The 12926-nt window shown below is 38.4% G+C and overlaps 1 protein-coding gene across 5 annotated transcripts in view; it reads left to right on the top strand.

Moving 5' to 3' along the window:
- WDSUB1 (WD repeat, sterile alpha motif and U-box domain containing 1) overlaps positions 1–12926 on the top strand; it is a 28063-nt gene that overhangs the window by 8003 nt on the left and 7134 nt on the right. For all 5 annotated transcript variants that reach the window (XM_028746591.2, XM_028746547.2, XM_028746582.2 and 2 more), the window contains 6 exons: positions 2647–2739; positions 4969–5062; positions 6749–6782; positions 8513–8553; positions 8819–8925; positions 9809–9988. In XM_028746591.2, the coding sequence (XP_028602424.2) occupies positions 2647–2739; positions 4969–5062; positions 6749–6782; positions 8513–8553; positions 8819–8925; positions 9809–9988 (549 nt within the window). The remainder of the gene's footprint in view (positions 1–2646; positions 2740–4968; positions 5063–6748; positions 6783–8512; positions 8554–8818; positions 8926–9808; positions 9989–12926) is intronic.

Below are 12926 nucleotides of genomic sequence, written 5' to 3'. Positions count from 1 at the left end.
ATGGGATCTAACATAGAAATTGAACTTACTATAAGTGAAGTTTGGGATTTCCCCCTCTTCCCTGCATGCACACTGTGTACCACCCTCAAATCTGCTCCAGAGAGTTGGAAACCCCAGAAAATATCCAGACCCCCAAGTGTTCCTATTTTCCATGTCCCGCTTTTCCTTAGGATGTCCCTATTTTCATCAGAGAAATGCTTGTGGGTATAGAGTTATGCGACCCCCAAGCAGATAAGTAACTATGCAATCCTTTAGAAGACATCTGAAGACAGCCCTGTATAGAGAAGTTTTTTTAATGTTTAATGTATTATTATGTTTTTATATATGTTGGAAACTGCCCAGAGCGGCTGGGGCAACCCAGGCAGATGGGTGGGATATTAATATTAATAATAATAATAATAATAATATAATAATAAATAATAAAATTTATTATTTAATAGGACATCCCTATTTTCATCAGGGAAATGTTGGAGGATATGCATATCTAGGGAGAGGAGAAGGGGGGAAAGTTCTATTGTGTGAGTGGAAGTTGCACAAAATGCTACTTAGAATACAACCCACAAAACTGAACTTGTATTTAAACTTTTGATTCAACGTAATACAAAGATAATTCTTTTATATTATTTTCAATTTAGACAGTTTCCCCATAGTATTTAAATTATGTTAAGTACATATTCTACCCAACTATCTTTCCTAGAAGATGAATATTTTAATTGCTTTAAAATACTATTTGGGAAGCTATAGTAAGTCTGCAGTTGTAATGGCAGTGCAAATCCTGTTCTGCTACTGAAGAGGGAGGGCATTCCACAGAAAGGCATTTATGCTACATGATGTCCCCCAGTTCATCCACAGAAAGCTCTGTAGGCCAAGATATACTACCATCAGGTTTCTGGTGGTGGTGGTGGTAGTGGAGGAGGGGCAGCCTTGGATCTGTGTGATCCAGCATCCACTGACATGCACATGATTGGCATGAAACCATGGTACAGCTCTAGAACTGTAGTTTATTTCCTTCCAATTGGTACCATATCCATTTGACTGTTCTCTAAGTCAGTTAAATGATCTTTATCATGTTTCATTATATTTGTTTGAAGACTTGTGTTGTAAATATCTGATTTATTATTTTTATTGTAGCTAAGAATCCCTGTATAATAATAGACAGATTTATTCGAGACAATTTTCTCTTGGATCTCCATTTTCTGTTGATAGGAATTTCTTTCTTTTTGCTTGACGTCTATACAGTCATTATATATATTTTTGCCTTTGATTTTGACAGTGATGCACTCACTAGAGATGTGTTTTTCTCACCTTTTGGGGAAACTACTAAAAGCTATTCTTCATTTTTCCATCTTGCCAGCTACAGCAAATCTTCTCCTTTCCCTGCAGTTGTTTACTAATTGGCTTTTTAGAATTTAATGTGTTCTATAAATAACACTTTCTTCTTTTCATGTCAAATGTGTTGTGGTTCACTTGTGAAACCCTGTTTTGTTTATGGTCAAATATCCTCTGAAAAAAATCAGAAGTGAAGAAAGGGTGGGTTGCAAATTGATTCCAGAAGTGACAAGAAAATCTGCAGAATAGGGCTAGTCACAGCAATTTGAGTACTGATAATGAAAAGTGTGCATAATATAGCCTAAACATCCCAGTTTTAGCTGCTTTCTAATTTGTTTTGAAGCTAAGAGTTATTTCCCATGGGGGATTACTGGAATGAAGTCTGTTTGTATTACAGACTTTCTGAGGAATATTTAAAAATAAACGGTAATCTCTCTCTAGTTGCAACTCTGTACAAATTCCTGGGACATTTTAACCTACAGAGGTGATTCCCATCCCACCACACTGAAACTACTGAGTGGTACCCAACTAAGTTTTACTCAGAGGAGGATCATTGAAATTAATGAACGTGACAAAGGAAGTCTGTTAATTTCAACTGGTCTACTCTGAATCAACCTTAGTTGAATGCCACTCATTGTGTTCTCCAGACCTATTTTTCTACAGTAGCTATAGGGCTATTGCAAAAACCCTTTGCTGTTAGGCAGCTCTGCTTTCCTTCTAGGCAATCCTCCCAGTTGATGGCAGTCCTCAGTTGCACTGGTCTCTGTAACTTCAGATTCTCAGAAACTGTAGGAATCATGCATATATAGAACCAAGCCTCATTAAAACCAGAAGTTATTTCTAAGTGACAATGGTTAGGATTGGGCTGAATGACATCTACTTGTTCCTTACCATGTAGTACCGGTATGTCCATTTCTATGTAGTAGTGTATGTGTGGGGGCTGGGAAGTTATATGGGTGAAGTTTCTGAAGATATGCTGAGCCCACATGATTATGGGCAAGCAGTTGGTATGACTTGAATTGGGCACAACAAAGGAACTCTCCATATTCTCCATACAGATTACCACCCTTTGCCTCTTCATATACAATTTTCTAAGAGCATGCTTTTATTTGACTACAGACTTTAGGATCATAGTAATGGTACATATATACAGAAGTTTTAGAACATATTTTTTATTAATACCTAGGAAACATTTTAAAGAAATTCTAATTGTGTATGTCCAATTTACATGTAGACATTATTTTTTTAAAAAATGAAATCTTGCTTGCTTTGCTATGTTTCTAATACATTTTTTTTAAAAAAAATATTTTTAATCAGGTAATAAGCAAGATGTTAACTATTTCCTAATGGCATCTTCTGGCCAGGACAGCACAATTAAGATATGGCTTATTTCACTTGCTGATCATACAGGTATGTATAATAATAACAATAATATTAATCTTCTTACACTAAATTGCTAGCTTCATACTGTTTTGCTTTTAAATTGTTTTCTGCTCAAACAGTAAGAAATATTCAGTTAACAAAAAATATCAGTTTAACATGCTGTGTTATGGGATTTCCATGTTCACTCAAGCGCCAAAATGCTGGGAAATTACTGCTATTAAGGGCCATGCCATTAGGCAACATTGATATGGTATGGTATCCTGTGGTTAGTTCTAGCTTCACCACAGACTTGCATCTCAGTAGCTGACCTGAGTTACAAATTTGTCTGTCTGAGTGGAATAGATGCATGCCGTCAATGCAAATGAAGCTAACATTCCTAGTTACAAGTATCCAACTGGCAACCAGTACCATCCACATAGAATGAGAGCATTGGAAGGGACCTTGAAGGACATCTAGTCCAACTCCCTGCTTAGTGTAGAGTAGCCACAGGTGACTTTGGCTCTGTAATTAGAGTTATGATGGAGGCTACTATACGCACAAAGCAAAAAGGAAAGAAAGGGCATTTCCCAAACAATGGAAAGTCACTTTCTAGTGAACAATGAGTGCCCTAGGAGCAATTGAAGCACTGACTGGGAGTACTTGGATGGAGCTGAGGTGTGACTCGGTGTCTGAAGCCCTGCTTCTCATTCCAGCAAGTGGAGGGGGGGGCAGCCATATTATGCCCCTCTTCAGGAAACAAGCTGGCTTTGGGTTCAGCAGCTCCATTGCTTCCCCCATAATGTCCCATTTGGAGACCTTACTGTGATTGATTACTGCCGCACTTTTAGTGGGTACAGCAGGGGCCTCTATGTTGGTGGAGCCCGCTCCCCAATTTATCCAGCATGGATTGCAGGTTACAATTCTGGCTGTTTACCTGGAAAAAATCCAATGCTATGTATACATTTCCTTAAGTAAAGGGAGTGTATTCAACACTCTTCCACTGTAGCCACAGCGCTCAGGGCAGCTTACAGTGATATAAAGGTACAAAATAATATCATACACCGAAAGCAGTAAGAAGCAATGAAAACAGTAAAACAGGGACAGCAGGTTAAAAACAAGGAGGTCTTTTCTAAAGCTGTGTGTTAATGCTGCACCGTGTACAATGACTGATTGAGTAGCATAATAGTCATTGTTCAGTGCACGATGTCTATTCTGTTGTTTCATATTGTATGAAGATAATTTGAGTCTAAAAAGCTTTCTTCAATATGTTTTCATATACTAAAACAGCTTTTTATATGTTGCATAAACATTAGATTTATAGCATGTGTATAACCATGGTTTACGTATAAAAGCTATGCTGAAGAGCATAAATCTTACACAGTGGAAAGTCAGGAAGCTCTTGAAGCAAAGATTTGAATGGCTTTGTGAAATATATTGAAACACATTCAGCTAAACAAAGGATTGTTTGGGTTGTTGCTAATGTAGCTTTGCAGTCTGCCCCATATATCCCATACGTTCCTGCTTTCTTTTCTTCCAGTATACTGAAATGTACTATGCTCTGCAAATATTTGCATATTGTTAATATTCTGATAGCACAATATGATTTTCATACCATAAAACTGGGTGTCTTGTGGCTTTAAAACATGAAGCAATAAAATATTCCACAGTAATTTAGTGAACAGCGTTAGTATTTTCTAGAATTGCAATGTGGGAAACTATTAAATTTTACTGTTTCGAGACCTTTGATGTGGACTTTTACAGTGTTTTCCCCTAGAAATAAATACCTGAATATTGTGTATTCCTCAGTCTTTAAACTATGGATACTGTCTGTGTGTACTAACCCAGCCGTAGAGCATGCTAATGTACCTCAGCCATTAATTCTGGAGAATTAAATAAGAGAATTTTTGTTAATGAGGAACCATCATTTTAGGTTCCTGCTAGCATTTTCCCTATGATGTGGGGTTAGACTGCCAAGCCAGCACATATGCTTGCCTCTATTTGTTCCTTCTGTCCTACTTCATAGGGGTGTCAGATCCTTTTGGGTGAATGAAATCTGGTATTAAAGTTGGAATAAAAGGCTGCCTTCTTAAAATGTACTGTTTCCTTCCTAAAGGGGAGACTTGTTGCTTGTCCAGGTATGTGGGTCAAGACACAGAACATAGCCAAGCTGTCATAATTTTAAGTAGTTTCATATTTAAAGGCTGGGTGAATGGCAGTATCAAATGACAACCTTTCCAAACTTGAATTTAAAAATTATGTTCATTTTTAAATGTATAGGCCTTGAACTGAAATGTAAATATACGTTAAAAGGACACACTGCCCCAGTTCTGGCTTGTGCATTTTCCTGTGATGGACAGATTTTAGTCTCTGGGTAAGAATATTTGCTTCATTTTTATGATTCAGTTTTACATTCGTTGTGCTCTGTTTACTTGTTTTCTTAGTTTATTTGTGTCTAATTATATAGAAGCTTCTATATAATTTAAAATCCATTCCAAAATAATGAAGATGGGCCTATATATGATGTCATAATGGCTACAGTAGCCATTTGCATGAGGGGTTTGCATGGTGTCCCTGAGCGCAGTTCATTTTAACATGTGCCACATTTTCAGGACATACACTACAGTGGTGCCTCGCAAGACGAAATTAATCCGTTCCGCGAGTCTCTTCGTCTTGCGGTTTTTTCGTCTTGCGAAGCACGGCTATTAGCGGCTATTAGCGGCTTAGCGGCTATTAACGGCTTAGCGGCTTAGCAGCTTTAAGAAAAAGGAAACAAACTCGCAAGAACTCGCAAGACATTTTGTCTTGCGAAGCAAGCCCATAGGGAAATTCGTCTTGCGGAACGACTCAAAAAACGGAAAACTCTTTCGTCTTGCGAGGCATTCGTCTTGCGGGGCACCACTGTATTTAAAATAATGGAACTTGCCTTTCTCAATGTGTAGCATTTATACTGCCTTCACAACCCACAATGGGCCAATTCCCTTACACTTTTTAAAAGGTTTGTAAGCTAAAATATACATACAAATGCCACATTTTTTTTCTGGAGCTAAAGGCCACATTTGCACGTCACACTTAAAATACATTGTGTTGGCTGCAGCCAGTCTCAGACTCATGCGCTCCCCCGCCCATCTGCAATTGAAAGGAGGTATTTAGAAGTGGATCCACAGTTGTGGTTAGCAGTAACTTTGGTTAATTTCAACAAGCTATCTTCGAAGTTGACTTGTTTAATAGTAACCATACTGTTAACCACAGTTGGTTGCTCTGGGCAACATGGTAAACCACAATGAAACAAAAGGGAAAACAAAAAGCTGCTAAACTCTTAGTCATGGGAATGGGGAGGGCTGTGGCTCTTGCATATCATGCTGAACTGAAATTTAGTGAAACGTGAATTCAGTCAACCTTGCTGCTTGAGCTACATGGGGTGATATTTGCCTTAAGCAAATTTTTCAAGCTGTAGGTAGTGGATTCTATAACAAATCACATCCATTCATGATGAAACATCATTCTCAATGCAGTAGTTCTGCACACAGTGAATTCCTATTATGAGACATTCTGTAATATATTGAGTTGCTTTTGCCAAAATTTGGAGCACAGACAGCTCTTTCACTACTCCTCTTCAACCTGAGGATCAGGTCAAAGCTATCCAGAATATAAGGCTAAATGTGAAGGTGAATAGGCAAAAGCATTTGGGAAATGTTGCTTCGTGTAGCAGAGGTGATTATGCTTTGCTGATTATTAGCTACTCAGTTGGATCCTTAAGGCATTGGCATTTGGAACAGCTTGCTCCTAACACCGTTCTTATTCTACCAGCCTTTTTTCATTCTCTTGAAGTTTCAAACGAAGAAGAGCTCCATATGTTAGCGTAAGGTGGAAAAAACCTGAATCACTGTCTTGAGTACCACAGTGAGTTCTAATATGAGTACTAGCATTGCAGCTTACTGAGTTGGTACACGTAAAAGCTGCATATAAAACTGTTGCTTATCTCTGTTGTGAGGCAAATGTTGCTGTATTTCAGTTACATTTCTCTTACATATACACAATTTGATTTATTCCTTCCTAGATCTGTGGACAAAACAGTAATGATTTTTGAAACTGTAAGTATGTAAGATATTAATCATAATTTTGCAAGAATAGCAATGTAGTAAAGGAATTGTGAGCTTTTTCAGTGGTGCAGGACTTCTTGCAATTAGATGGAGGCTTTACTCTTGGAGACAAAACAGGGCATAGGGTTGGACTGTTAACGTATTTTTATTATTCATCTTGAGAAGCTAAGCAAACATAATAAAATGTTTAAATTACAGTAATAGCTCACTGTCTTGTTTACATCTTAAAGTCAGCATAGTAAATGGTGCTATTGTGCACCAGCGTATCAACCTCTGAAAATTATCAGTATGTAATTTCAGGTTTTTATTTCATAATTTTGTTTGAACCTGAACAATAAATATGCTAAAGGCACTTCTTGTAATAATCTTCACCCAAAGAAATTCAAGCGAGGCACCTGAATTTTTCATGTGTTTTCCGTAGAGCTGGGCTCCCAAGTATCTTATAATCCAATCAACACTTGGAAAGATTGAATTGGAGAAGGAAATACCTCTCTTTTTTTTTTACTAGTTCACATGTCACATTAAACCATAATTTTAAACTTCTACTACCTTGCTGTGGACATAACAAGCCAGAGTCTTGAGTTACTGTGTTGTCTGAACCTGGGCTCATGGTTTAGAATCAGAATTGGAGAGAAACAAACAATGAGTAGCAATTAAGATTTGGTCTTAATTGGGGAATATGACCCTAGCACCCAGCAGTTCAATTATGCTGGGATCTGCTTCACCAGTGCATTCCTTTGCAAAGAATATGGTGGCAAAGCAGATCCCTGCAGCCAGGTGCATTAAACTGGTGAGTGGAGGGGTCAGTTCTGCTGGGTGCTGCCTCACTAGCATGTTCTCTATGGGGAAAAGCAGACCACTTTCCCCATAGGCCAGCTTTGACAGTTAGGTGGGACTACCTATCTGTCAGTCACCTGATGCCATCATAGCATCAGATGATTGACAAATGGGAGACCGCCTATCAAAGTTGATCTCTGTGGGTTAGAGGAAGATAAAAATTTGGCTTGCCTGGTCAAAAATTTCCCCAACACTTGTTTTAGAGGGAATGTTCATTAGTCTGTTACAGAAATAATGTTGGCATATGTAGCAACTTAGACTCACAGATTTATTGTGCCGTAAACTTTTATGGTTAAAACATATGTGAAGGCATCACTTAGGGAGATATATGTCCTATGTTTCTTTTGGGAACTGAATCTTGTGACTTCTGAAAATACTGCTTAGAGATACTATTTTTATTAAGAGGAAGGTAATTGTTATAAAACAATGTTAGATATGTTTGTGAAGGGTAGCATCTAGTGGCCAAGTATGCTAACCACAAGCTCTTTATTCTGTAGCATAATTCTATTAATGTTCCAGTTCCCGTTTTTTCTCATGTGTGGCTTAATTCTGGATAAATAATCTTCAGTGATAAAATAAAATAAAATGTTAAGTGATCAGTTCATCTGTAATATTAAATGGTAAAATTCTTAAGTGAGAAAATGAGGGATGTATATGCATTTATAAAAAGTTTCTTCTGCCACAGCTAATGATTCTATTGTAATTTCAGGAAAATTGTTCAAACTACCTTGTCCTTAGTTGTAAACATCAGTAAATACATTCCTTACATCTGTCCTTTTGGGATTGTGAAACTTTCAGTAGACATTTTCCAGTAGAAATTTAGATTATTGGTTATAGTTGTATTTTTGTTTGTCTTAACATACACAATATTTTGTTGTTGGCAGAACACTGGGAACATCTTACACATTTTGACTCAGCATACCAGGTAGGATATTAGCATAACAGTTTTCATTATATTAGCCAAGAGGAATAGTTAAAATTGTGGAGGGAGGAATGTTAAGGTATATAGAATTGTACATATGGTTGATTTGAATATGTTATTATTGATTATGTATACCCAATGTATCAGCTGCCTGGGGCGGGGAGGGTTTCACTGTTTGTGTTTTGGTGGTTGATAAAAAAAATAAAAGATTTTAAAAATGTGATATGTAAAATGTGAAATGTATCTAACAAGCTACTTTTATTTCTAGATATGTTACAACTTGTGCCTTTGCACCAGATATGCCACTATTTGCTACTGGGTCAATGGATAAATCTGTGAACATCTGGCAGTTTGAACCAAAGCAACATCTGAAAGGTTAGTAAAGGAATGCTTTTGTCGTGTGCTTTATAAACTTTACATCACAATTTGTTAAGATACAATCTATATGAAATGTGAATAAACTTATATTGAGTCTGATAATTGGTCCATCTTGACTAGACTACTTTGGCTGGCAATGGCTTTCCAAAGTCTCAAGACTGCTGAATTCCAAGAAATGTAGACTGCAGAAAATCCTTATAAATGTTAAATGGTAAATAAATTACCAGTGCAATTCAAGTATAACTGTAATGCGTTATATGTAGGGCTGCCTCTGAAGGAGGTTTGGAAACTTCAGCTTGTGCAGAATTCAGCGGCCATGTTGCTCATTGGAGCAAGACAGTTTGAGCATATTACTCCGATCCTAGTTCTACTCCACTGGCTATCAATTAGTTTCTGGGCCCAATTCAAAGTGCTGGTTTTGACCTATAAAGCCTTAGATGGCTGAGGACCACAATACCTCAAGGAGCACCTTTCCCCATATGAACCTACCCAGACCCTGAGATCATCTTCTGAGGCCCTTCCTCATGTGCCTCCTCAAGAGGTATGGAGGGTGGCAACACAAGAATGGGCCTTCTTTGCAGCGGCTCCCCATCTGTGGAATGCTCTCCCCAGGGAAGTTCGCCTGGTGCCTTCATTATACACCTTTAGGCGCCAGGCAGAAACGTTCCTTTTTAACCAGGCCTTTGGTTGATTTGATTGACATCCTATGCCCTTTTAAAATAAAGCAGCATTTGTCTTCTAACAAGTCAAGGACACTATGTAACACTTTCTAAAACGTGTAAAATGTACACTGAGAGTCAAGTTTAGAGCAATGTTTAAAGGCTGGGCTGTTTCACCTGAAATATGTTCTTGTATAAAACCTTCCTTTGATTTGCTCCAGAAAGGTCAGCAATAGAGGAGCCAAAGATCTTTGCAGAGAGCTGGTCAGAAGAAGAGGTTTCATCTTGGCTATGCACACATGGCTTACAAGACGTAGTTGAGATTTTCAAAAGGAACAACATCGATGGGAAAGAACTTCTTAATCTTACAAAAGAGAGCTTGGCTGATGATTTAAAAATTGGTAAGACTGTTAAGATAAATATTTGTTAATACTTTTAGGATTTTTGTGCTAGCCTTCCCCAACATAGTGCCCTGCAGATGCTGTTGGACTCTAACTCTCAGGGCTAGTAGTCAGGGATGGTGGGAGTTGTAGTCCAAAATATCTGGAGGGAACCAGGTTGATTAATGCTGTTTATTCATCTTGTGAATATCACTCTTGAAAAAATATTTGGCAGTACTAGAGATAACATATATTTTCACACTACTGCATTTGGTGTTTTCCTGTTACTAACGATAACTATAATATAATTTCATGTTAACATGAGATCTGAAAAAAGAGAAAAAATGTTTTTTCTCCTCTCTTTAAAAAATATGCCAAGGAATCAGTCCTGCACAATAACTCTGTGCTGTGCTAGCCATGTGGGGTTATTTTAATTAGTAAATTTGTATTGCAGTAGTGGTTTGACTCTATTAAGCCCAAGTACACAAATTCACAGCCCAATTCATACGTTTAGTGCTTTCTGTAAAAAGAGGCAGAGCTATCTGGCTCTGCTCTTCCTCTCGTCCAGCGGTTCTCAACCTGTGGGTCCCCAGATGTTGTTGGGCTACAACTCCCATCATCCCTGAGCTAGCTAGGGGTGATGGGAGCTGTAGTTCAACAACATCTGGGGACCCACAGGTTGAGAAAGGCTGCTGTAGTCAATACAGGCAACAACTGTTTTAGGTGTGTTCAATGCATGTGCTCATTGCCACAACCTGGAAGTGGCCAGAAAAGGGGACGAGGCAGGCTTACACGTTCTCCACTGATGTGTGTGTGGGTCGGGAACGCAACTCCTGCACAAAACAGTTGTTGCCTGGTTTCCGGTGGCTCTGTTGTTCAAACTGACCTTATCCAGGCTGTAGTATTAGAAACCGATTCAAATAAATGCGTACAGAGGTCAAAGTCAGGAGGCTTTTAGCTTCTTCATGAACCTAGGAGTTCATTCCCTCTATTCTCTTTTTCTGAGTCAACGTAAATAGTTTTGCTTTAAATAGCCTACTACTAAGTGAGATTGTCTGAAGAACTAGGAATTTTTTCCCTTTCCCTAATTTCATGTGAGTGGCAAGGAGTGGGGTGGTGATGTGAGAAACAAAGGCAAGGTGGGGTAGCAGTGGTACTTCGAGTTACAAACGCCTCAGGTTACAAATTCCGCTAACCTGGAAGAGTTACCTCGAGTTGAGAACTTTGCTCCAGGATGAGAATGAAAATTGTGTGCTGGCGGCGCAGCAGCAGCAAGAGGCCCCATTAGCGAAAGCACACCTCTAGTTAAGAACAGTTTCAGGTTAAGAACGGACCTCTGGAACTAATTAAGTTAGTAAATAGAGGTACCACTGTAGTAGAAAAGGAATGGCGCCACCTTTATGGCTCCAACCCTGCATACTTTCAGCTTTGGTCTAGCCCACTGCGATCATGCAGACTCCCATCAGATTACCACCAAGGGAGTATGGCTATTGACAAGGGGGGAGGAGAATGTTGTTCACTCATCTTAGAAGAATGGAAGATATATATATTTTGAGGACCATTCCTCATATACACACTGAGTTCAACATGGTTTGCATATGCAGCAGTGAGCTACAGTTGACTGCATGTTTGTAGTATTAGATCTGTATTTTCAAACACCCTTTTGTCTCTAGAGTGTTCAAGGAACATTCTCCAGTCTTGTGGCCCATAAGTTTCATCTTACTCTGCAGCATATGATTTGTTTTGCTTGCTTGTATAACCTGTTTTGAATCGGGTTCCTTTGTCATATTCTATTTTAAGAACTGTTCTTTGATTTCCACTCTTTAAGTTTTACGAAGTAGATTAAATTATGTGTGGAGAATTATGCCATAGGGTACAGCCTTCCTCAACCCGTTGTCCTCCACATGTTGTTGGACTACAACTTCCATTGCCCCCAACCAGCAAGGGACAGCTAGATGGGACAGGGGATGGGCCTATATGAGTGCAAGTTGCTTTCACTTCTACTGTGCTGTGAACATGAGGGTTAAGTTAACATGAGGCACAAGTTACCAGACTGTCCTTTTCTTCAGTGCTATAAATGTATGTGTGTATATAGCCTTTCAATGGCCTTGCTTATCTCTCTGGTTTTTGCTCTGCCTAGTAGTGGTGGCACAGCCACTGCCTAAGTGGGAAGCACAAAGCTGTTTGAATGAATGATCTCATTAGCCTTTAAAATTCACTATTAATCCTTACCTTTTTTCTGTATGTCACCCAAAAGTTGGAACCCATAAAAAATTACATGCTGTATCAAACTTTTTTTAAGAAGTGGAAGAGGAATTGCTTCTGTGTGCATTTATTTATTCTAGGAGGCCAAAAGCTTCCAAGCTTATCAGTTGAAACTAATAAGATAATGCTGATAGTTGGCTTATATGAAAATTAAAAGCAGTGAGACTGAAGATGAAGTCCCTAGCTGGGCTGACCTCTAGTGTACACACTACCACTGTGGAAAAATCAACATAATAGCTTGTTGCCTGAGTACTAGGACTTTTAATGACACCACAGAGAACTAATTATAAGCTACAAATAAGAAAATAATAGAAGATGTGGCAGAGCATGTCATAATGAGACGAGTTATGTGATGTACTGGGTAAACAAAATTTAAAATATTTTAGTTAGCAGAACTCACTGTCCTCCATAATTCATACAGTATTAACATAATAAGACAATAGCAGATATTACTTAATGGACTTTCCCATAATGTGATAAATACAATGTAGAATATATCACAGGAAGATACAGATATAGGCACATACGTATATGTGTGTGTGTGTTGGGAATGGTGTTCTGCCCAACCAGATGCTTAATGAAGTATCCAATTATTATTATCCTACCCCACATGAAAAAGCTATTGTTATAGCGTAAATTATTTGTTTTAAATCACATATATGCCACCTTCCACCTTCCACATAAATGATTCCAA

Source organism: Podarcis muralis, chromosome 1 (genome assembly GCF_964188315.1).
Source record: "Podarcis muralis chromosome 1, rPodMur119.hap1.1, whole genome shotgun sequence".
NCBI lineage: Eukaryota > Metazoa > Chordata > Lepidosauria > Squamata > Lacertidae > Podarcis > Podarcis muralis.
The sequence above is the reverse complement of the archived record's forward strand: the minus strand, read 5'-3'. Positions and strand labels throughout refer to the sequence as shown.